General features: G+C 40.9%; 1 protein-coding gene across 1 annotated transcript in view; it reads right to left on the reverse strand.

The window, feature by feature from the left end:
* The window catches only part of ASL (argininosuccinate lyase), a 368,527-nt gene that overhangs the window by 220,069 nt on the left and 124,476 nt on the right, over window positions 1–23,982 (reverse strand). The window contains exons 5-7 of the mRNA XM_044054865.1: window positions 10,049–10,105; window positions 9,434–9,531; window positions 1,391–1,468 (exon numbers count right to left, since the gene is read on the reverse strand). Coding sequence (XP_043910800.1) covers window positions 1,391–1,468; window positions 9,434–9,531; window positions 10,049–10,105 — 233 coding nt within the window. The remainder of the gene's footprint in view (window positions 1–1,390; window positions 1,469–9,433; window positions 9,532–10,048; window positions 10,106–23,982) is intronic.

Consider the following 23,982-nt stretch of genomic DNA (forward strand, 5'->3'; position numbering starts at 1 on the left):
ACCCCAGTTGGTGGTAGCGCAGGTGGATGTATAAAATCCCAAAGCATCGAAAAGACTAGGGGAAGATACCGGATGCCTTGGCCAAATTTACCCTAGTAGAATAAAACCATCTCCGGTCTCCCCCGAAAAGAGGTTACTAGTCTATTGGGAGTAACCTGGTCAACAAAATTAAAATAAATAAAAATTTTCACACATTCAGTATTGCTATTCTGACACTTGCACCCCAGAATTGAAAACTGTTGCCCACACATATGACTACATATATACAAATATGTGGGTATGGATCTCTTCCCACACATACAACTACACGTATACAAACATCTGGGTATGGGTATGTCTGTATGTGTTTATATATATGTGTGCCTGTGTTATACCACTGGACACCCTTAGTAAACCTCATGACCACCAAGTCAAACTTTAGGCTGATCCATGTATTACTTACTCCAGGTCCCTCCTCTTTTCAGGGCATCCCCTTACAAGGGCCTGTGGCTAGAATTCATGTAGCATGGCAGAGGAAACCAGTCAGGATATCAAATTAAGTTGGCTGGGGGTCAAAGACATTTCTTCTCAAGCCACAGTAGGACGCAATATGCAGTGACAAATCAATGAATGCTCACTACATCGCTACAGCATAACTCCAGGACTCAAGATGATTGCACCCAGCCTCCCCTAAGTGACAATCTGATTCAGTTTCTTGCATTCTTCTCCAGGAAAGAGAAAACCATTTATCAGACTCTTGATCACAGGTGGCATGGATACCCATCCCCCGCCTCCATCCTATTAGTGGACTGTATCTTAACAGGTCTCCACACAAAATGATTTGCATAGTGATTTAGAAATGTATATTCCAGTGGTTGCAGCCAATATGCAACTTTCTTCTCTAGTTCAGTGGCACAGCCTGATTACTACTACATTTTTTATAAGATAAGAGCAGTACAACATGAATTAGGAAAGCTGGTTGCTGCTCTGGGGCAGTGGACAACTAAGAACCTCCTGGAAATGTGGCACCAGCCATGGAACTGCACGTCAGGAAATGCAGAAATGTCCTTCCTATTCACAAAAACTGAAAGACAGACAAAAAAAAACACAGCCATTATGGAATTCTGGTTCAGCCTGGATTCAAACTGCAGCCAAAATGCTTGATTTTCTCTTTCTCTCGTTCTATTAATCTCCAGTTCATAATTTTATACCATATGTTTTGTCAAGGTACTGGCAAGAGAGACAAAGTAATAAGAACAGAAAAGCAGAGAGCAGCAGTAAACCATGGCTTATATTTTTGCCTTTTAAACTCCATCTCTAAAAAGAAACGCAAGATATTCAACCTTAGCAACATTGGTATTCATTTGCTTCCCTACCTTCAGATAGTCCATTGACAATAAGGGAATGTTACCTAAGTATCCAGTGGCTCCATCTGATTGGCTGAGCTCTCTGAAGGTGTGTATAGCCAGGAAGGAGAATATCAATTTCCCTGCAGCAAATACACAAAAGGCATATAATTAAATAGTGCAATGTGAGCATTACACATCATACCTAAAGTATACAGTAAAGGAACATGCAATGTTAAAATGATCAAGAGTTCATTATAGCTGAAACCAATAGTCATCTCTGGAGAAGGACTCCTAATAATTACAGGTGCATCTTGATCAATAAATGCCAATGACGTTTAAATGTGCTTAACTTTACCATAAAACAGGAAGCAGATGAATGCCAGCATTCTGAGCAATCAAACCACATAAAAAACAATGGATATTTAAGCAGTAAAAGCACCTCAACACTGCCTTCTTTTGGTCTAAGCTGACATTGCCAGACTAGTGAAGTCTCAGCAATGTTAGGGACTACAGAAGCAAGACTATGAAAAGGGGGAAAAACTAATTCTTAGTGCAAGAACTCTTTCACAGACTCCTCTAGCCGTGACGTGCAGTCAGATATACAAGGTCATATTCTGCATACAATAGTGTTGAGGCAAGGAAATGTATGAATGAAACAGAGCTAATAGCTTATCTGGTCTGCACCCTTGTAACACACCACTTTAATGATGTTTATCTGCTGCACCTGAAGTAATAAGAAAATGTGCTCTTCCTTCAATTTTAAGAAAATCAACCACACTATCATCTCGGTTAGGGCAAGTTCATGACAGGAACCACATAAAAAAAAAAAAAAACTTTACATATCTCTAGTCCCGATTTTTGTAATGCCTACTTTTTTTTTTCTGGTCAACACAGCATTAGAAAAATGGCTGTCTTTTGATTAAGGATGGGTGACACATATCTAGACATTTAGAATCATTTTTCATTATCTGCACTTAAATATACCACTCATTCTAAACAATCAGTATATGAATATCCAAGCTTGTAATGCTGTTCAGAAATTTTTCTTTCAAAATCTGAAATGCGATTCCAGCCTTCCTGTCCCCCCCCCCACCTTTTTTGTAATCTGTCAGTTATCACACTGTTGTCTATAGCAACAGGGCTAGAAGTTCAGCTCAGGGGCATCTGCAGATGGATTATAATCAAACAGAAATGACGGAGGAATGCAGTTATAAAACAGTCTCCATGCTGCAGTAATCTGCAGATGTCAGTTTAGTACTTCTGAAACAACAGACCTTAGCAGCCATCAGGGAGAGCAGCTAAGTACTACATCCATATTTAAATCGATTAACATACAGCAAGCATAATTTTTGATTCTTAAAACAGTCTCCTTAAAAGTAATTGCCTATATATTTTACATATATTTTAAATAAGGCAAACATATTTTAATCTAATTTTGTTCAGACATTTGGGATTTTGTGTTTAGATGTTAAAACTGTGCAAATGACGGAAAGTTAAGTATTTCACATTTGGACTGTGTTACGACTACTCTTCCTAAAAGGCAGACTTCTTTGTTGAATACCTACCTAGATAACATGATGACATGATGGCATTCTGTCTAGCAAAGGGTGGCTGGAATTCAAGTGAGAATAAAATCCTATATTTCAGACATCTACCTTGTAGAACATCTATGGCGTGTTCTTATACTGTACAAGAAAAAACGTGCATTCATTTGGAGACACAACCATCATATATATTTTGTAGAAATTTCTTTTTTTGTGTTAAGGCATTTTTGGATACTAGTCTGTTGTTTTAAATTAGTAATAATAGGCACAAATACTCCAGCAATGACTTAAGAGCTTTGGCTTTAACCAACACACTTGGCCATGCAATAAATATAGAGTCAACCTAGAGCTATAGTTGTTGTTGTTCTGTCTTTCGGCTATTCCCGGTTAGGGGTCGCCATAGCGGAACTTCGGTCCGCTAATGATTGGTAGTTGACTTTTACGTGTCGAGTTACCAGCCCTGATGCGCAACCTTCAACGAAGGTACGCCCATTCACGCATGTCTGCATGCAGAAGTCGCTCTAGCGGAGAATTGAACCGGACAGCGTCTTACTGTGAGGCGACAACGCTACCACAGTAGAGCTATAGAATATGCCATATTTAATAGGCTTTGGTATTAATCCTTGATACTGGACTAATGGGTTATAGAACACTATAAAATTTCCTTTGGAAAAAATAACCTTAGCCACAAGAAAAACAGTTAAATCCTAATATTCAATACTAGAAGCAAGAAAAAGTACAGTTTTGTACCTACCATAAATGTAGATGTTAGAGTGTTCACCCTGCTGCAGTCATCACACTTGGGTTATGCTGCCGTCAGGCGGTCCCGCAGTCGGCCCGAATTCCAAAGTCTTGGTCCGGCGTCGGTTGCTGTCGCTTCTTCCCTGACGTCAGTGCGCCAGGGGTATACAAGAGGCATCCAACGCCATTTTCTTCAGTTTTTCTTGCCCCAGATGTCAGGTGCCCCCAATAGGTAGGCAAAAAAAAAAAAAAAAATTATATATATATATATATATATATATATACATATAACGATATAAAAATAAAACAAAACCCTTAGGCACAAGCAAATACACCACAGAAGTAGTTTAGGATAGAGTGGTACAGTCATCACACTTGGGTTGAATCCCAAAGCTAAGGATGGGTGGTGGAGTCAGGGTTAGAAGAGGCTAGTAGGCCCTGCAAAACTGCAGTGGCAAAACCAGCTCTAGTCTTGGAGTATAGAGGTAAGTGATAGTGTTTGGTGAAGGTGTGCAGTGAACTCCAAGTTCAAGCTTCCAAAATATCCTTGGTTGGCACTCCCCTGAGAAAGGCTGCTGATGTAGCTGTAGACCTGGTGGAGTGGGACCTAATGTTAGCAGGTACTGGTTTCCCATGATGTGTGTAGCAAAAATGTATGCAATGCCCTATCCATTTAGAAATGGTCTGTTTTGAGATAGCTTTTCCTTGTGATCCTGTAGCATAGGCTACAAAGAGCTGGTCAGTTTTTCTGAAAGCCTTAGTTTTATTCAAGTAGTAACGTAATTGCCTGTGAATGTCGAAAGAGTGCAGGAGTCTTTCTCCTTTGTTCTGGGGATTTGGGAAGAATGTGGGCAAGTGAATGGTTTTGGTTTAGGGCCACACTGGATACCACCTTTGGCATAAAGGAAGGATTAGTTCGTAGAGAGACTCTGTCTTGATGAAAAATGAGGAAAGGTTCCACTGCCATTAGTGCCTGTAGCTCTGAGACTCTTCTAGCTGAGGTTATTGCTAGTAGTAGGGCAGTTTTCCATGAAAGAAATTTTAAATCAGCTGAAAAAGCTGGTTCAAAGGGCGGCAGTGTAAGCTTTTCCAGAACAAAGCTGAGATCCCAAGTAGGTGTTGGAGCTCTCTTTGGCGGTCTTAAGTTCTTAGCCCCTCTGAGGTACTGTCTTAGGAGTGGATGTGAGAATAAAGGAGGATCCGTGCTGTAATGAGCTGAAATTGCTGAGGCATTGATCTTAATAGATGAAAAGGAAAGTCCTTTGTGTAACATCTCTGTTAAATATTGTAGAATCTGAGGGATGTTTGGATCAAGGGGATTTAGGCCTTTAGCCTGGTTCCAGGCGCAAAATCTTTTCCATTTGTCTGAATAGGTTCTCCTGGTGCTGGTTCTCCTGGCCTCCAGAATGACATCCATAACAGCTTTGGATAAAGGTGTTGGCTGGTTGTTTAGGTAATTTGCCATGCAGCCAGGTTTAAAGTCTTGAGCTGGCTGTGTAGAATCTGATTGCCTCGCTGGGTGAGCAAGTGAGGAATTTGTGGCAAAATCCATGGTGGGCCTTGGGCCATGTTCCTTAAAATTGGATACCAATGCTGGCGTGGCCAGTCTGGTGCGACGAGTATCATTTGTGGCCTCTCTAATCTGACTTTCAGCAGTACCTTTGCTAGAAGAGGCAATGGAGAGAAGGCATACACTGTTAATGTTTTCTAACTGAATGAGAGGGCGTCCACTTTCCAAGCCAGTGGATAGAAGGTCCTTGTGCAAAATATTTGAAGTTGGTAGTTGTGGGGGCTTGCAAACAGATCTATGTCTGGACATCCCCATTTTTGAGCTATCATTGCAAATACTTGTGGATCTAGTTTCCATTCGTGTGGATCCATGATGTTTCTGCTTAGGTCGTCTGCCAATGTGTTTTTCTTCCCTGGCAAGAATTGTGCTTGTAATTGAACCTGGTAAGACAGTGCAGTGTTCCACAAGGTCATTGCTTGCCTGCATAGAGGGTAGGAATGTGTGCCCCCTTGCTTGTTTATGTACCACATTACTGTGGTACTGTCCGTCTTTATTATTAGTTGTCCTGGGTGTAGAAGGTCCTTGAAAGCTGTTAAGGCATTCTGTACTGCTAGCATTTCTTTTTGATTGATATGCAGATGCCTCTGATCTGTAGTCCATTTGCCCTGAATGCACTGCCCTGCCATGTGTGCTCCCCAGGCATAGTCCGATGCATCTGTTGTCATAGTTTGCCTGGCTGTGGGTACGGTGAAAGGCTGACCCTTGTTGAGGTGACATGCCTGTGCCCACCATAGAAACTCCTGTTGAAGGCAGGGAATGAGTGGTATCATTGTTTCCAAGCTGTGGCTGTGCTGAGTCCATACACTTTTCAGGTACCATTGTAATTTCCTCATATGCAGTTTTGCAAATGGTATTAGTAGTATGCAAGATGCCATGAATCCCAATGCCTGCAGAATTTTTCTTGCAGGGAGTTGGCTCTTTGTTGCCATTAATTTGAAATATTGAATCAGCTGTCGTTGCTTGTCTGGCGTGAGATAAGCCATCTGGGCTGTTGTATTCAAGCTGGCACCCAGGAATATAATGTTTTGTGAGGGCACTAGTTTTGATTTCTGTTCGTTTACTGTGTACCCTAGGCAACTTAGAAGGTGTTTGACAAATGACAGATGCTTTAAAAGAATGTCCTTGCTTTCTGCTTGAATAAGGCAGTCGTCCAGGTATGGGTATATTTGAATACTTCTTTGTCTGCAGTATGCAATTACTGGTGCCAGGCATTTTGTGAAGACCCTGGGCGCACTACATAAGCCAAAGGGCAGTGCAGAGAACTGATAATGCATTGAACCTGCAATGAAGCAGCGGTATCTTCTGCAATTTTGTTTGATAGGAACATACAGGTATGCCTCCTTGAGGTCCAAAGTGACTAGCCAAGCATTCTTGCCCAGCATGGGAAGAAGCTGCTGTAGTGTTAGCATCTTGAATTTTGGTACTTGCAGATAGGTGTTCAGAATTGAAAGATCCAGAATGAGTCTCCATGCTTTGTCCTTTCTTGGGACTAGGAAGAGCCTTGAGTAAAATCCTTGTCCTTGCTCCTGTGTAGGTACCTGTTGAATGGCTCTCATGTTCATGAGAGCTGTAATTTGTTTTTGTGCCTCTGCCCATTGATTTGGTGGCAGGTTTGGCATTCCTTTGATCCTTGGTAAGTTATGAAAGTGTAATCTGTATCCTTGAGAGACAATGTTTAGAACCCATTTGTCTTTTGTGATGATGTGCCAGTTGTCTGCAAAAAATGCTAGTTTTCCTCCCAAGGGAGTTTCCAGGAGAGATTTGCTTGGTAGTTTGAGGATAGAGTCATTGCGTTTGTCTTCTGCTAGCTTGGGGCCTGTCTTCTCCTCCTTTCTGGGTAGCAGAAACCCATTGGCGAGGCTTGTAAGGGCCCTGTGACTGACCTCTGCCCCTTGGGCATCTGTATTTGCCCCGCTGTGATCTGTCTGAAGCTGGAAAGGACCATTTTTTTGTTGGCCAATTTCTGCTGAAACGAGGGGGTTGTACATGCAAAAACTCCTTGACCGTTTGCATAGACTTTGCCTTATCCTCCACTTTCTTTAAAACTTTCTTTAAAACCTCTTCTGCTTTGACACCAAATAATATGTCCTGCTGTAAAGGTGCATCCAATAATTTTGCTTTAACATGGTCAGGGAGTGTTTGTTCTTTTAACCAAACATGTCTACGTATGACAGAGCCAGTAACAGCTGCTCTACAGGAAGCTTCCAATGAATCAAATCTGCATTGTAAAGTATGTTTGCCCACCTGTTCAGCTGCATGCAATAGATCCTGCATTTCCTTGAATTCAGACTGTTCTGAATGTGTGCTCATTTTTTGTTTTAACTGAGACATTAGGAATTGTTGATATTTCAACATGTGAAACTGGCAATTTAATGCTCTCATAGCCAGAGTTGCTGAGGTGTATATTTTCTTTCCCCATCTATCTAGGGCTCTGGAATCCCTTTCAGACGGCACAGGATTTTTTGCCATAGAAGCTTTTGCTCCCTTAGGACCCTGGGAAATTGTTTCTGGGTCAGCTACAGGGCTTTTATAAAGGAATTTGTGTGAGTCAGGTACTCTGTAGTATCTGTCTGGTTTGGCTGGAGCAGGAGGTAGAGAGTCTGGATTTAAACTAGACTCCAAGTAAACATCATCCACAATATCTAAAACAGGAGGGATAGCAAGAGGTCTGTGCTGGGGTAGTAAAAGGAACTCTCGGAGCCTTTTCTTAGAATCTGAGTAATCCTGGCCTTCCCAGTGGAAATGTTCCCTCATGGTATGTAAAGTTTCCCCAAAGGAGTAGTCTTCAGGGGGAGATGCTGAGGGAATAGAGTCTTCAGCATCAGAGTCTTCATAAGGTGAAAAAGTGTAATCCTGTTCCTCAGAAGAATCCGAGGAGAGAGAAACCTGATCAGAGGATGCATAATCCTCCCTCTTGTCTTGGTCTTTTATCAGGAGGGGGATGGGAACCCCTGATAAGGGTAATCAAATCTTCAGCCATCTTAAGCATCTGTTTCTTAGGCATGGGGCCTTGCACTGTAGACTGATGTACAGTTTTCTTAGGTTTTAAAGGAGTTTTAAGCTTAGCATAAGATTTAATGGTGAGTGTAGTCGGTCTGAAGACACCTTCTGTAACCGAAGGTGTTTCCACTGCACCGGTGTCTACTTCTGCTCCGGTGTCGGTAGATGGCTGCGTCGGCCTAGTAGGCTCCGCTTGGGAATCCGCAGCAGATTGGGGTTCCTGTTCTGCAGTCATCAGGGGCTACGTAGGCACCTCACTGAAAACTGGAGAACCGGCGACAGGCCCAGCTGAGGCCTCAGAGTCTGGCTTGTTCCTAGGCTGTCTGTCCTTATCCTTTTTATGTATGGCGGTCGTCGGCTGCTCCAACGGCATGATATAATTAAATTTCCTACCAAAGTAATGCCATGCGAAGTCAAAACGGCATTTTATAGTATGTTTATTAAACCTAGCACAAAACCGACAACCTGTGACGTCGTGGTCTGGGCCTAGGCAAGGAATACAATAGGAATGGAAGTCCTTATGAGGTATTTGCTTCCCACAAGAAATGCAATTGTTAATTTTTTCTGACATCGGACTGAGGCAAGAAAATATTCCCCAACGGGGTACTTAGCTTTATTGAAGACTTCGGACTGAAATTCAAATCGAAAATCTCAGGTGTCAGCCGACCGGCACTTGCGAACTGCTTCTGCTTTGGGCACCGCGCGGCAAGAAAGACTGAAGAAAATGGCATTGGATGCCTCTTATATACCCCTGGCGCACTGACGTCAGGGAAGAAGCGACAGCAACCGACGCCGGACCAAGACTTTGGAATTCGGGCCGACTGCAGGACCGCCTGATGGCAGGATAACCCAAGTGTGATGACTGCAGCAGGGTAACACAATGAACATTGAAAGATATCTATAACGTTTACAGAATGGCAACACACGTTCATATTTTTTGTGAACTGGTACACAGATTCACAGTAATGATTAGAGAACTCAGATAACTTTTCTGCTGCCTATATAAATGTACACAGATTCACGGTAATGATTAGAAACCTTAGACAACTTTTCTGCTGCCCACATAAATGACCTGGTACTCTGCAGCAATATCTGCTCTCCTTGTGTAGCAAAGCAATTTAATCCATTCAAGTGGGTTGCACAAACCCACTAAATTAAATTTAAACCATTCAGTGTAGTTGTTTACAGATGAAATCCTTATTCCAGACATTCTAATACAGAAAAATAAACATGAAGGAAATGCAACTTACGATGACGCTCTCTCCACCATTGTTCTAATCAACTGATGAAGGTAGCCACTCAGAACAGAAATTTCATCTCTCAGCCAAAGTCTCATATCTGTTGTAACCTGTAACATTTGCATGCAATCAGTGCAAGGGTTCTGCAGTATAGCAATGCATACAGAAAATGGGCATACCTGTAAAATATTTTAATTTTTAGCTGTTCAGTAAAAATAAACTAGACATTTTTTCAGGGAATTATTGTTGAGTTTACTTGTATTCCATGGTGAATTATGTTCTAAAGATTTTAGTAATTTAACAAAGTTTAACTTTTTTCTTCTGAAATATAGTATTCAGAATATTTTAATAATTTGTTTGTTTACTATTTAAAAAACAGGCACACATCCCTCTTATCAGGGATAATACTGGGAGTACTGTCTGCTTAAATAGCCCCTTCAGAGTCGCACTTTAGACAAAAAAAAGAAGAAATCAAACCAGTGACTACGAAATGAAACTTGCTAGGAGCTCTCAAGCTTTAATCCTCTCTACTAGGTATAATACAATACTGCAATTCAAAATGTCTTCATATTTTGAAAAACAAACATCATATCCACCCATGAATGGTGTGGAATGTTATTAAATTACCTGGTCATTTCTGCTTCGACCTGTGTGCAGCTTCCCTGCTGCTTCTCCTATGAGCTCCTGAAATAAAAAAATTAAAAAAATATATTAAAATGGTTTTATTACTCATATGATCATCTATGACATTTATTTACTTGCACTGAAGCTATGCTTACCATTTTTAATTATTCTTACTTTTACAGGTTCATAGGTTAGTACTAAGCTAACTGCCCTTGCGAGACATTTTAAGCTTAGCCAATTACCCCTTGTGAGACTCAAACCCTGCACCTTGTGTTTGTAAGGCAAACACCTTAACCATTAGGCTACCATCCCAACCCTTAAATAAATTTTAATAACTTATCTGCTAGCAGCAGTGTAACAGAAGAGTACACAGTAGGCAATGGGAATGTGTCTTTGTGCACTTGATTTTTTTTCTTTTCTTCAAGACTTTAAAATGGTTTTAAGCTATAACATTTGCTTTGGAAGCTAGAAGAAAGTGTTAAAGATCTGGAAGGTTCTGCATAAAAATAATTTAAAAGGAGGGGAAGCACCAACACCCTGGAGGAAAGATGTGGTGGTGGCTGCAATGTCTAAAGATGGTAAAAATTCATCAGACCCAGCTTCATGTAGGCCTATTTCAAAGTGAAATCATGATTATGAAGTGTTTGTTTATTTTTTAAACAAAAAAAAACATCTTTATTAAATTATCATATGAAACATGGGCAGTCTTACATTTGTATACATGAAAGACAAACCACATTAATACAATTTTAGTTGCAAACATTATGCATCACAGACCCCGTTGAGAAAACTGCAGTTGCAAACATTATACACCACTTATATCCAGTCATTGTCAATTAAGTATTAGACAGCTCATTCAAATCCTGCCTTCTTTCAAACCTTGTTCCTCCTCTGTATATAATGTTCCCATAATTCCCAGTTTTTCCTATATAGTTTGCTCCTTACCTTTTCTAAAAATCCAACTTCCAATTGCTTTATCTCTGTTACTATATTCACTATTTCTAGTAAAGCTGGTTTAGGCTTTGATTTCCATTTTCTAGTAACTCCTTTTTTGGCATCCACCATAATTAGACTCAGCAAGGCCTTACCATGTCTAGGCAATTCGATTCTGTATCAAAGCTCAAAAAGATCAGTTCCTTAGTTACACCAGTTTGTTCACCCAGCATCTGACAAAGCAGTCTGCAGGGAATCTTTAAAGTCTGCCAAATTATTACGCTACCAGAAAATATGTTCTCAGTCACTCCTTTCTTCTCCATCAGGAAAATTTCTTTGGAGTCTACATGGAGTATAAAAATACCCATGTAGACACTTCCAAGAAAAGATTCTAAATCTTCTAGACTTTATTGCATATTTGGAAGATATACATATATCCCCCCATTGTCTCTTTGTGAATTGCTTATCCAATCTCTCTTCCCAAGCCTTTCTAAGTGCCTCTGATTCTTATAGCGGTCATGCAATATTTTATATGCTCAACTAATTATTCCTTTTTAACTGCAGCTTATATCTAGATTCTATTAAAAACTCTACCAGTGCTGGTCTTTCATTTAGGACCCCCTTTTCTTTCTCTTTGCCTATACTCTGATATCAGTCCTTGATAGGGAAGGCAATCTATAACCAAATGTCTTCCCATTCTATTTATTACCTTTCCCTTTCTAGTTATATGCTCCCAATACCTTGGATCCTTTGCCAGTTTTCTCCAATAAATTCTAGCCCCCTCTTGCCTATTGTTTGTATCCCTAATCTTGCCTATTATCTGTATCCCTAATTGCAGTCATCACTATCAGCAGAATCTCTTTTCTCCATTCCTGTGCTGGCTTAGTTCTTAAAAAATACTTTCTGCTATTTTATGAATATAATATTCTGTATGATTACTGTCATTCTCCTTAAGGGTCTGCATCCAAAATCGCAGTCTCTCCTTGTTTCTTGAGCTTCTCCCCTGTATCATCATCATCCCTTTCCACTTTGAATTATAGTTTTCTGCTTGCGCTACATACAAGAGCCTTAACTAAGTTGCTCTAAATACCCCTTCAAATAGTGGAATCCTAGTCTGCCTTGTTTTGTTGGAAAAATCAGCTTTTCCCACTTGACCCTTGCCGTCTTCCCTCCCGAGACAAAATCCTTCAGCTCTTTTTTTAATTGCTATTCACAACTTCTCTGGTTGATAAAAAATATGCCTGACCCGTGTATAAAACTAAAGGGAGTAAAAACATTTTAACTGCTTGTATCTTACTATCCATATCCATATAACAAAGATTCCAATTTCTCTGTTTTATATTATCTTCTGTTTAATCTCCTCCCACATACACTTAGTTGCCACAATGGAGTCATTTTTAATCCATACTCCTAATTACTTCATTTTATCATATCCCCATAAATATGGATATTGCTGGACCAATTTGTGTGTGGGTATATAATTTACCACTATTGCCTTTGTTTTAATTTCATTAATTATGTATCACAAGAAGATCTGAAACTGTCTTAAAATTATCCACAACACTGTAGTGTACCTTTCTGGTTTTGTCGAGTATAAAATAATACCATCTGCAAATAGATTCAGCTTTTCTTGAATACCATACAAGTTATATTCTTGAATTTCTGAGTCCCTTGTGTTTTTTGCCAACTGTTCTAAACATAATGCAAACAAAGGGGAAAGAAGATACCCCTTCCTAGTTTCTCTGCTTAAGTAGAAATTATCAGACAGGACCCCACCCACTTTAATTTTCACCTCCGATCTCTCATACATACTCCTAATCAACCTTATAATTTTATCAGGGAAAGCAGCTACTTCCATTGCCCTCCTCATGAAGTCCCAGCTTGCTCTGTCAAATGCCTTCTCTGCATCAAGACCCAACAACAGTGGTATTTAATTACATTCTGTTTCCCTCTGGATCATCAGTGCTCTGTTGATGTTATCAAATGTTTGTCACCCCTCCACAAAACCACATTAATCCATATCTTTCAATTTTGCCATCACTTGCCATTCTTTTAGCCATTATAGACAAATAATTTATAATCATGGTTTAGTATTAAAATGGGCCTGCATGAACCTGGATCCAATGGATCTTTACCCTCTTTAGGTATTACAGCTACCACTGCTTTCTTCCAGGATGTTAGTACTTTTCCTCCTCCTCTTAAAATACTGTTAAACAAAACCTTCCAGATCTTTATCAGTTTTTTCCCTCCTCGCTTCCAAACTTCCACAGGAATACCATCTATTCCCGGGGACTTTCCTGCATATTGGTTATACATCACCATTTTTATCTCCTCTCCTCCTATCCTAACTGTTAGTAATTGAGTCTCATCTACCGCTAACCCTAGCATACTTAATTCGTCCATAATCATTTCCATTTGTCCTTTTCTTGATTTCCATATTTCTCTGCTTTATACAGACTTTCATAAAATTTCCAAAATATTCTTGTACTTCTACAGGATATCTTATCTTCCTTGTTTTATGCTCCCCAAGCTTGGTTACAGCCCTTTCTACTTTGTTGCCTTAGTCGTTGTGATAATAACTCTACAGCACAAAAATTTTTATCAAAAAACAGTTGCTTGACAGCAGTCTTTCTAAGCTCATGCATATTGTCCAGGTAATCCCTTATGTTCTGTTTAGCATTCTGCAATTGCTCCTCTTTTTGTTCTGTGGGATCCCCCGTTTTGCAATACATCAACATTGGTCAGTCCCTCTAAATACTTCTTGTTACTTCTTAACCACATCTCCCTTTCCTTTAGGTCCTCACTACTTTTAAACTCCATTTTAATTTTATCCCATTAACTAGCTATATTTTCAGAAGCAATATCTACATTTTCTAATAGCTCCTGAATAATTTCCAAAACCCATTCCTTACGTTCTTCTCTTTTCAACAGATAGGTGAGAAAGCGCCACTGTCTCATTTTTACTTTATTACCTTGTGTTTTTATTTTAGTTACTCTTGGCACATGATCTGAAATAGTTATTGGGTGCATTTCAAGACCTTCAATTTAGTACCCAACTTCTTGTGAGAAATAAATTCTATCTATCCTAGTCCAGTTTTTGTATCTTGGAGAATAATATGTAAATTCACTCTGAACTCCTAGTCCTGAATTCACATCTTGCATGCCAAACACCTTCATACATTTCTTCAAAATGTTAACCTTTGTTATATTTCCCTTCTGGGCCTCCCAAAACACATCTTCACTGTTGCAAACCAAACTTCAGTCCCCACCTACAAGTATTATTTCTTGCTGAAAGCGGATTATTTCTCCCAGAATTTTCTTACAACAGTTTTAGGCTGAATATACATACATGCCAGTGCAATCCTCTTCCCTTGCCAGTAGCCACGTGGTGCTACATATCTACAATTATTGTCTTTGCAATAAATACAAGTACTTCTCTTTTCTTTTGCCCCAAGTATTCCACTGAATAATCATCCTAAAAAACTTTATCAAATGCACATGTTCAGTTCTTTCCAGGTGTGTGCCCTCTAGCATAGCTATTTGCACTCTACATTTTTTAAAATAGTTCACTACTCTTTCATTTTTTGTACTCATCTGTGAGACCATTCAGATTTAAAGACATTACAGAAAACATCATTTTCTTATATAGTTATTGTCCCCACCTTTTATGTTTAACTGCTTTTTTTTGTTAAATGTCTAGTTCCAACTTTTATATTACATGCATATGCTGTTTAGCTGCTTGGTCTTTTACACAGTTGTTTCTTGTCATATCCATTTGAACCTATGTCACATCTTACAAAATGTTTTGTTTTATTGAAAGCGCTCAAACAAAAAAAAACAAACACCCTCAATACCTCCCTAAAACCTATTAACTTAATAACACACAAAATTATGTACATCTTCAAAATTTTAAGTTTTACCTTCCTAATAAGAACAAACTTTCTAAACTGATAGCCACGCAGACAGACTAGAGTTAACTGAAAAGAAAGGTCATTCATGCTAAGATGAATGGTGCACTCTGTGCTTTTAATAAGTGCTGTCTGGTTTTGTTTTATCTTTATAGCTCTCCCAGCTGAGAAAACAATTGAGAATGCTTTCAGTACACACTTTCTACAAACCATTTTTCTTTATCAGATTGTCTTCCAAGGACATGCAAACCAGACACAAAACGTTTAAGGATACATTGTTTACCAGAAAAAAACATTATAATATTAAATATTCTTTTCATTTACTTACATTCTGTTAAAACTTGTTATTGGATAAAGCCAAGGGCCTTGACCCAGTCATTCCCCTATGCAAACGTGAGAAAAAGCACACTAATTTTTCTTTTGTCATGCTCTCTTAATCAGACCCATTCTCTCTCCCTTCTTTTTATGTTGCACTGTCTACATTTCTTAAAACTGAACAGGGAAAGAGAAGGGAGAGCAAAAAAAAGCACTTGTTTATATTAGTATCCCAATTACATTTAAATATAACCGGAAAACAATTACTTCATAGCTTGCAAATAAATTCATGCACCATTAAAGTAGTACCATTCATTTTTTTTACTTGCAGTTAACTTTCTTCCTCCTCCACTCCCAAAGTATTTTTCTGAAGGTTAATGACATGAAGTAGGGCATATGCTTTAGAGTACCCTGCAAGTTTAACAAACACAAACTGCAGCACAGATGATAAATAACTCAATCCCCACAAAGCAGGAAAACAAAACTCATAAAAGGATTGAGTCAACATGATGAATAAAATATAAAGTCCTGTTAAAAGTAAAAATTGTGAGCACTTTCGCAGTATGAGTACTGCTTCATCAGACATTACAAAACAACTGATACCACTATTTAAATAGTAAAAGGAAAGCATTACTATGAGATTTTAATTTATTTGGTTTTAAAGCTTTTTATATGTGCCTGTCACTTTAAAGTACACACCCTATTGGATGCAATGCTTTCCCTGCAAGTTTAACAAAGTCTGCGAAAATCCAATATTTCCAAATCCTCTTGTTTCGCCATGTTTCACAAGTACAATTATTGCTTTGTAATCCAACATTTGTCACTTTCCAATTTACTGATTTATTTTCTGAACATTAATAACATGAAGCAAGGCATATGCTTTAAAGTCCCCTACAAGTTTAACAAAGTCCAAGGAAGTAAAATATTTTTAGATTTTCTTGTTCTGTCATGTTTTGCAAATATAATTATTGATTTATCACCCCACATTTGTCAATTTCCAAGTTACTCACTTTATTCCTGTTCTTCACCATCTTACAGATCCTGTCTCTGTTTCATTTCCAATGTATTCTCAATTCTTCTAGTCGACTCTTATGTTTTCTTCCTTCTCTCAGGCATTTTCCTTTGAAACAGTGGAAAATATTTCACTGGCTCAGTCTCTCTGTAGTCCTTATCACCATTAGGACATGAAGCAGAAAGTACAGTTATGTACACTTACCATAAATGTAGATGTTAGAGTGTATTCACTGTTGCAGTCATCACATTTGGGTTATCTGCCTACAGGTAGCCCTCAGCCAGCCTGAATACCAGAGTCTTCTGATTTTTACATCAGGTGACGTTGCTTCTTCCTTGATGTCAGGTTGTCAGGGGTATAAAACATGCAGCCAATGCCATTACATTAGTTTTACTTGCCCCAGATGTCAGGTGCCCCCATAAATGAGGCAATTAAATGGTATGGTGAAACCCCCATCAAAAAGCAAATACACAAGAAAAAATAAGACATACCAGCCATAAGGAGAGGTACAGCCAAGAGAAGTCAGGCAGCTGGAGGGAGGGCAACAAGGACTGCAACAGTGAATACACTCGAACATCTACATTTATGGTAAGTGTACAAAACTGTACTATGTTCTTCATGTTTCACTGTTAAAGTCATAACATTTGAGTTGATTCCCAAAGCTAAGGAAGGGAGGAGGAAGTTAGAGTATTATTGCCAGCTATTAATCCCTGCAAGACTGCAGTGGCAAATCCAGCTCTGGATTTAGAAAAGATAGGCAAGTGGTAATGCTTGGTGAAGGTATGTACAGAGCTCCAGGTAGCAGCTTCTAGGGTGTCCCTGGTAGGGACCCCTCTGAGAAATGCCACAGAGGTAGATGCAGCCCTGGTGGAATGCAATCTTATCCCCTGTGGGGTAGGTTTTCCATGGTGCTTGTAGCAGAAATTAATGAAATGGGCTATCCATTTGGAAACGGTTTGCTTTGAAATGGCCTTCCCCTCTGCCCCTGCAGCAAAGCTAACTAGCAGCTGCTCAGATTTTCTGGTAGGCTTAGTCCTGTCCAAATAGAATCTAAGTTGTCTGTGCATGTCCAGAGAGTGCAGTATTCATTCCCCTTTGTTTTGTGGATTAGGGAAAAAAGTAGGTAAATGAATGGACTGATTTAGGGCCACAGAAGACACCACCTTGGGCATAAAGGAAGGGTTAGTCCTGAGGGAAACCCTGTCCACATGGAAGATAATGAAGGGTTCCACTGCCATGAGGGTCTGTAATTCAGACACTCTTCTTGCTGAAGTGATGGCTAGAAGGAAGGCTGTTTTCCAAGAAAGGAATTTCAAGTCAGCTGTAGCTGCTGGTTCAAAGGGGGGGGGGGTGAGCTTTTCCAATACAAAGCTAAGGTCCCAGGCTGGAGTGGGAGCTCTCCTGGGGGTCTTTGGCCCCACTAAGGAATTGCTTTGGCAAGGGGTGAGAGAAAAGGGGTGGCTCCGTATTATAATGTGCTGAAATGGCAGAGGCATGAATTTTAATTGATGAGATGGACAGGCCCCTGTGGAGCATTTCTGTTAAGTACTGTAGAATCTGAGGTAAGCTGGGCACTGTTGTGCCCAACCCCTGAGCCAGGCTCCAGGAACAGTATCTTTTCCACTTTTCAGCATAAGATTTTCTAGCACTAGGGCCCCCTTGCCTCCAGAATGACATCCAGTACCTGCTTACTGAGGGATGCTAAGGGAGAGCTCAAGAAATTAGCCAGGCTGCAAGGTTCATGGTTTGAAGCAGAGGGTGCAGAATCGACACGCCTGCTGGGACAGCAGGGAAGGGGTCTAAAGCAGGTGCCATGGTTGTGGCAGTGCCATACTGCACAAGAGAGGGTACCGGTGCTGCCGTGGCCAGTCTGCTGCAATCAGTATTGTCCTTGGCTTGTCCGGTTTGATCTTTAGTAGAACCCCGTAAAGAACAGGGCACCCACTTTCCAAGCTTGGCTGTGGGGAGTTCTTGTGCAGAATTTGTTTGATTGGTAGTTCTGAGGGGAGGCAAACAGGTCTATCTCTGGAGTCCCCCATTTGTTCCTCAAGAGGTTGAATATTTTGGCATCTAGTTTCCATTTGTGTGGGTCCATGAGATTTCTGCTTAAGTCGTCTGCCAGTGAATTTAGTATGCCTGGCAGGAATTGAGCTTGCAGGTGTACTTGGTAGCTCAAAGCTGTGTTCCACAGAGCCATGGCTAGTCTGCAGAGAGGGTATGAGTGGGTTCCCCCCACTTGTTTATGTATCACATAACTGTGGTGTTGTATGTCTTTACCAATAGTTGTCCTGGAAGAATATGGTCTTTGAAAGCTGTCAGAGCATTCTGTAGAGCTAACATTTCTTTTTGACTGATATGCAGGTGCATCTGTCTCGGGTTCCATTTGCCCTGAATACACTGCCCTGCCATGTGAGCCCCCCATGCATAGTCTGATGAGTCTGTTAGGGTTTGGGTGGCAGGAGTAGAGTGAAAGGGAGTCCCTTGTTGTGGTAGCAGGACTCTGCCTACCAAAGGAACTCTGTCTTCATACAAGGAATGATAGAAATCATTGTTTCCAGGTCCTGTGAATGTTGACACCATAGGCATTTTAGATACCATTGGAGTTTCCTCATATGCAGTCTTGCATATGTAATTAGTAAAATGCAAGAGGTCATGAACCCCAGGGCTTGCAGTATTTTCCTTGCAGATAGCTGGGGTTTTGTGGCCAATAGTTTGAAGTAGGTTGTCAGGTAAACTTGTTTCTCTGGAGTGAGGAATGCCATCTGGGAAGTTGTGTTCAAGCTTGCTCCCAGGAATACAATCTGTTGGCAGGGTACTAGGTGAGATTTATTTTCGTTGATGGTGTACCCTAGTGAGGTTAGAAGTTTCTTTACGAATGCCAGCTGTTGTAATAGCAAGTCCTGGCTTTCTGCCTGAATCAGACAATCGTCCAAATATGGGTAAATTTGAATATTTCTCTGCCTGCAAAATGCAGTGCCTGGAGCTAGGCACTTTGTGAATACCCTGGGCACAGTAGATAAGCCAAAGGGAAGTGCAGACAACTGCCATGAAGCCTAGGTATTTACTGCAAGATTTCCTTATTGGGATGTGCAGGTAAGCTTTCTTCAAGTCTAGGGTTGCCAGCTAGACATCCTTGGCTAGCATGGGAAGAAGCTGTTGCATGGTTAGCATTTTGAATTTTGGAACTACCAGAAAGTTGTTGAGAATAGAGATGTCCAGCATAGGACGCCAGGAGTTGTCTTTTCTGGGTACCAGTAAAAGTCTTGAATAAAAGCCTTGTCCCCTTTGTTCTGCTGGGACAGGCTGAATAGCCCTGATATTGAGAAGAGAGAGAGAACCTGCTGTTGGGCCTCCGCCCACTGATTTGGGGGTAGGTCTGGCCAGCCATTTGGTGTTGGTAGGGCATGGAAGTGGAATCTGTATCCTTGCGAAACTATGTTCAAAACCCAACTGTCCTGGGTAATGAGTTCCCAGTTTTTTGCATGCAGGGTGAGCTTTCCCCCTAAGGGCGCAGGTAGTAGACCAGGGCTTGGAAGGGTTAAGGTTAAGTCATTGTGCCATTTTTCCGTAGGGGGTGGCGTACTACTCCCTGCTTTGGAAATGGGAGCCCTCCACTGCTTAGGTTTGTGCAAAGCCTGAGACTGTACCCTAAGTGGTCTGTTCCTGGGTTTGGACTGAAAAGGCCTAGAAGGGACTGGAAAGGACCAGTTCTTAGAAGGCCAATGCCTACTGAATATGGGAGGCTGTACTTGTAGGAAATCTTTAACAGTTTGCATAGATTTAGCTTTTTCCTCCATCCTTTTGAGGACTTCCTCTGCTTTGTTGCCAAAAAGGCGGTCTTGGTTTAAGGGAGCATCCAGTAATTTAGCTTTTACATGATCTGGCACGTTTTGTTCCTTAAGCCAAGCATGCCTTCTAAGTAGAGACACAGTGACAGCAGCCCTGAAAGATGTTTTTAAAGCGTCAAAACCACATTGCAAAAGTATGTTTACCAACTTGTTCTGCAGAATGCATTAAATCCTGTAATTCTTTGTGTTCAGTATAGTCAGGAATCAACATTATTTTCTGTTTAAGTAGCCCCGTAACATGCTGCTGATACTTTAACATATGAAACTGGCAATTTAAATCCCTGATGGCCAAAGTAGCAGAAGTGTATACCTTCTTACCCCACCTGTCTAAGGCTCTAAAATCTCTATCAGAAGGGGTAGGTTTTTTGGCAGCAGTAGCCTTAATGTCTTTTGGTCCTTGGGAAATGGTATCTGGATCCGCAGAAGGATTCTTGAAGAGGAACTTGAGAGTCAGGTACTCTGTAATACCCGTCAGGTTTTCTGGGAGCTTGAGGTAAAGTGTCTGGGGAAAGGCTAGATTCCAAGAAAACATCATCTACAATGTCCAGAACAAGAGGGATAGCTAAAGGCCTGTGTTGAGGTAGAAGTAAGAATTCCCTAAGCCTCTTATTGGAGTCAGAGTAATCCTGGCTTTCCCAGCAGAAATGCTCCTAAGAGTGTGCAAGGTTTCACTGAAAGAAAAATCTTCTGGAGGGGAAGCAGAGGGAATGGAATCCTCTGCATCAAAATCCTCATAAGTAGATAAGGGCAAATCCTGGTAATCAGAAGGAGCAGAAGAATCAGAAAGAAACTCAGTTCTAGGTCTAGGGGGAAGGCTGGCTTCCCCTAATCAAGGTAATGAGGTCTTCAGCCATTCTACGCATTTGTTTTTTTAGGCATATGGGCCTGAGCCTGCAGTTTGGTCATCGGTTTTCTAGGCGTGGTGCGAGTTTTAGGCCTGGATGAAAACGATGGCGTCGGTTTAATATGAATATCTGTAAACCTGAATACACCCTCAGAAGCCGGTGCCTGCACAGTGGCTGCGGACCCATCCAAGGTAGAGACATCCGCAGGTTCCATAGTCGAAGAAGCATATCGCGGCATACCAGACTCCGAATGGGTCTCAGTAGAGGCCTGTGAATCAGAAGTAGCAGATATTAGGGGCTGCGAAAGCACCTCACTGAGTACCGGCAGACTGGTGACTAGTTTAACGGAAGCATCGTCGGCAGTTTTTGACCTATGCGGTCTGTCTTTGTCTTTATCCTTACATTTTTCAGAAGATCGGTAGTCAGATGGCTTGACGAAGCCATTTCAGAGTACACAGAATGAGTAGGAAAATAATTAGCTGCAAAAATATCCCAATGACAGAAATTTGGGCGTTGAATAAGGCACAAAACTGACGAGAGAAGTCCTGGTCAGGGCCTAAGCAGGGGATGCAGGTAAGACAATTGTTAACTTTTACTGACATCGATTAGAGCAAGAAAAAGGATCCAACAGGATACTTAGCTTTTTTGAAGACTTCGGGTCTGAAACTCGATAACGAAAATTTCAGGAGTCGGCCGACCAGCACTTGCGAACGGCTTCTGCTTCGGGCACCGCACGGCAAGAAAGACTGATGTAATGGCGTCGGCTGTTTGTTTTATACCCCTGATGACCTGACGTCAAGGAAGAAGAGACAGCATCCGACACAGAAATCCAAAGACTCTGGTATTCAGGCTGGCTGAGGGCTACCTGCAGGCAGATAACCCAAATGTGATGACTGCAACAGTGAAACACGAAGAACATCCTCCTTGTGTTTCATACCTCACCTTTTGTTGGACAAACTTTTGTAATTCCTACTTAGCATGTACTTCATCAAAAAATGACTTAGTCCCTACAGGGAAAAATATTTTGAAAATGGCTGGGTAAACAGTCTCAATCTCACAGCTGCTTCACAACACTCCATAAAGAATAGAATACATTTATTCCTCTTCTGCCTGGTGTACAATGAGTAGTCATTCTCCACAACCTGCTGTCTTCCACTTTTAGTAGCTTGTCCTTCTGGCACAGTTTTGTCAAAATCAACTCATTCTGCCAATAAGACTGCATCTTTACTATTAAAAGTCTAGGTTGTTTTTTAGTAACCAGATTTGGAGCATATACATGACGTGCCCTTTTAATTAACAATATCACTAATGTTTCAGTTTGATTTAATAATAAAGTTACAAGTTTTCCATTTTACTGTAGCACATTACATGTTTGCTTACAGATTTACAAAAAAAATATGTTTATTCCATGTTGAAAAATATAAGAGTCAGGGGAACAAGCAATGTATTTAGTTCACTATAATACATTATCAGTTTGCTTACAGACTTTTATTAGCAACATATGTTTATTTCATGCGAAAAATGTAAATAAAGTCAGGACAACAAGCAATGCTATCAGTTTATAAAAATTAAAGCTGCAAATATTATTTTAAGGACTCAATACTGTTATTGCTAAATAATTTCCAGGTTGATTTTCCAGTTTAATTTTAAATGCAATCAAGATCTTTGGCCATCCAGCCTTATACAAAACATAAAATGAGAGGTTTAAAAGGCCAAACTATAAAAAGGGCACTTGGACATTAAAGCAGGTCTTTCAATACCTCATTAGTGACTGGAACAATGCAGAGTAAGGCCTAAATTTGGCAAGAGCTGTGGTGCAAAAGTTAACTGTCTATGTGTTCATAGGAGGTTACTAGGCTACTGGCCCTGATGCCCTTATAAGCCTAGCCAAGGGTTTAGCCCATGTTTAAACAAATCAGCACCAAATGCCCCTGTCCAGCAGGGACATGGGTGGAATCCCAGGGATATATTTTCTGTTTCCCATCCAGTTATCCAGGTTGTGCTCAAAAAGGGGTAAAGAGGTACCCTGCTTGATGTGGAGAGGGAGTCTATTCCATAGATGGGAGTCTCTGGGACACAAATCTGTCCCGTCAACAAGTCTTGTTATGGTCACAGACCAGGTCGAGGCTGCGCATGCTGGTTACTCAAGTGGAGCTTAACTTGCGGATATGCAGCAGTTCCATCAAGGTGGGGTCCGTGATAGCCTTGTATGCCAGACAGAGGTCACTTCTGAGGAGTCTGTATGAAACAGAGTAGAGGGATAGGGCTTTTAGCCTATGCATGGTAGATTCTTGAGGCCCTGGAATCTCCTGGTGAGGAACATCTGTGGTCTCTCCAGCTGCTGCATGTGTTTTGCGAGGTACATGCCGAAAGGGGAGTTGTACTCAATAATGGGCCTTATAAGGAAGGAATACATGGATGTTATGACCTTGTCCCTGAATGAGATACCCTTACTTATGAGGTGGACCATGTGGAAGGCTTTCCGTACAATGGAAGCAACATGGTCAAGTTGCTATCAACCTGGGTCCCCAAATCCCTCACGACTGAGTGCTTAGGACATTATTAATGTGATAACTTGTGGGGACGTCACTCTCCCCAAAGGGGATGATGATGAATTTTTTGGTATTCAGCCTGAGGCCGTGTTTCTGGCACCAGTCATTTGTCTCAGTGAGATCCTCTTGGAGATGTCCACATCACTAGGGGAAGTGATGACAGCATCCAGCATGCAGTCATCTGCAAACTTGGTCAGCCATAGCCCACTGGTTTTGGCCTGCACCTCAGAAAAATATATCTCAAATAACAGAGGCCCCAAGACTGAACCCTGGGGTACTCCGCTTGTTACAGGTCTACTGCTTGAGGTGGCTTCCGCTATTTTGACTATGTGGGTTCTATCAGTGAGCCAGTTTGCTACCCATCTGGTAACATATGGATTGATGCCTGGTTGAGAGAGTTTATCTATTATGCCCGAGTGGGGAATAGTGTCAAAGCCTTTGGCCAGGTTAAAGTAGACGGTGTGCATCGTCTTCCCCTCGACCATGGCTTTGGTGATTGTCTCAAAGAAGTCGACCAAATTTAG

This window comes from Protopterus annectens, chromosome 13.part0 (genome assembly GCF_019279795.1).
Source record: "Protopterus annectens isolate FY-2018-M chromosome 13.part0, PAN1.0, whole genome shotgun sequence".
Classification (NCBI taxonomy): Eukaryota; Metazoa; Chordata; order Ceratodontiformes; family Protopteridae; genus Protopterus; species Protopterus annectens.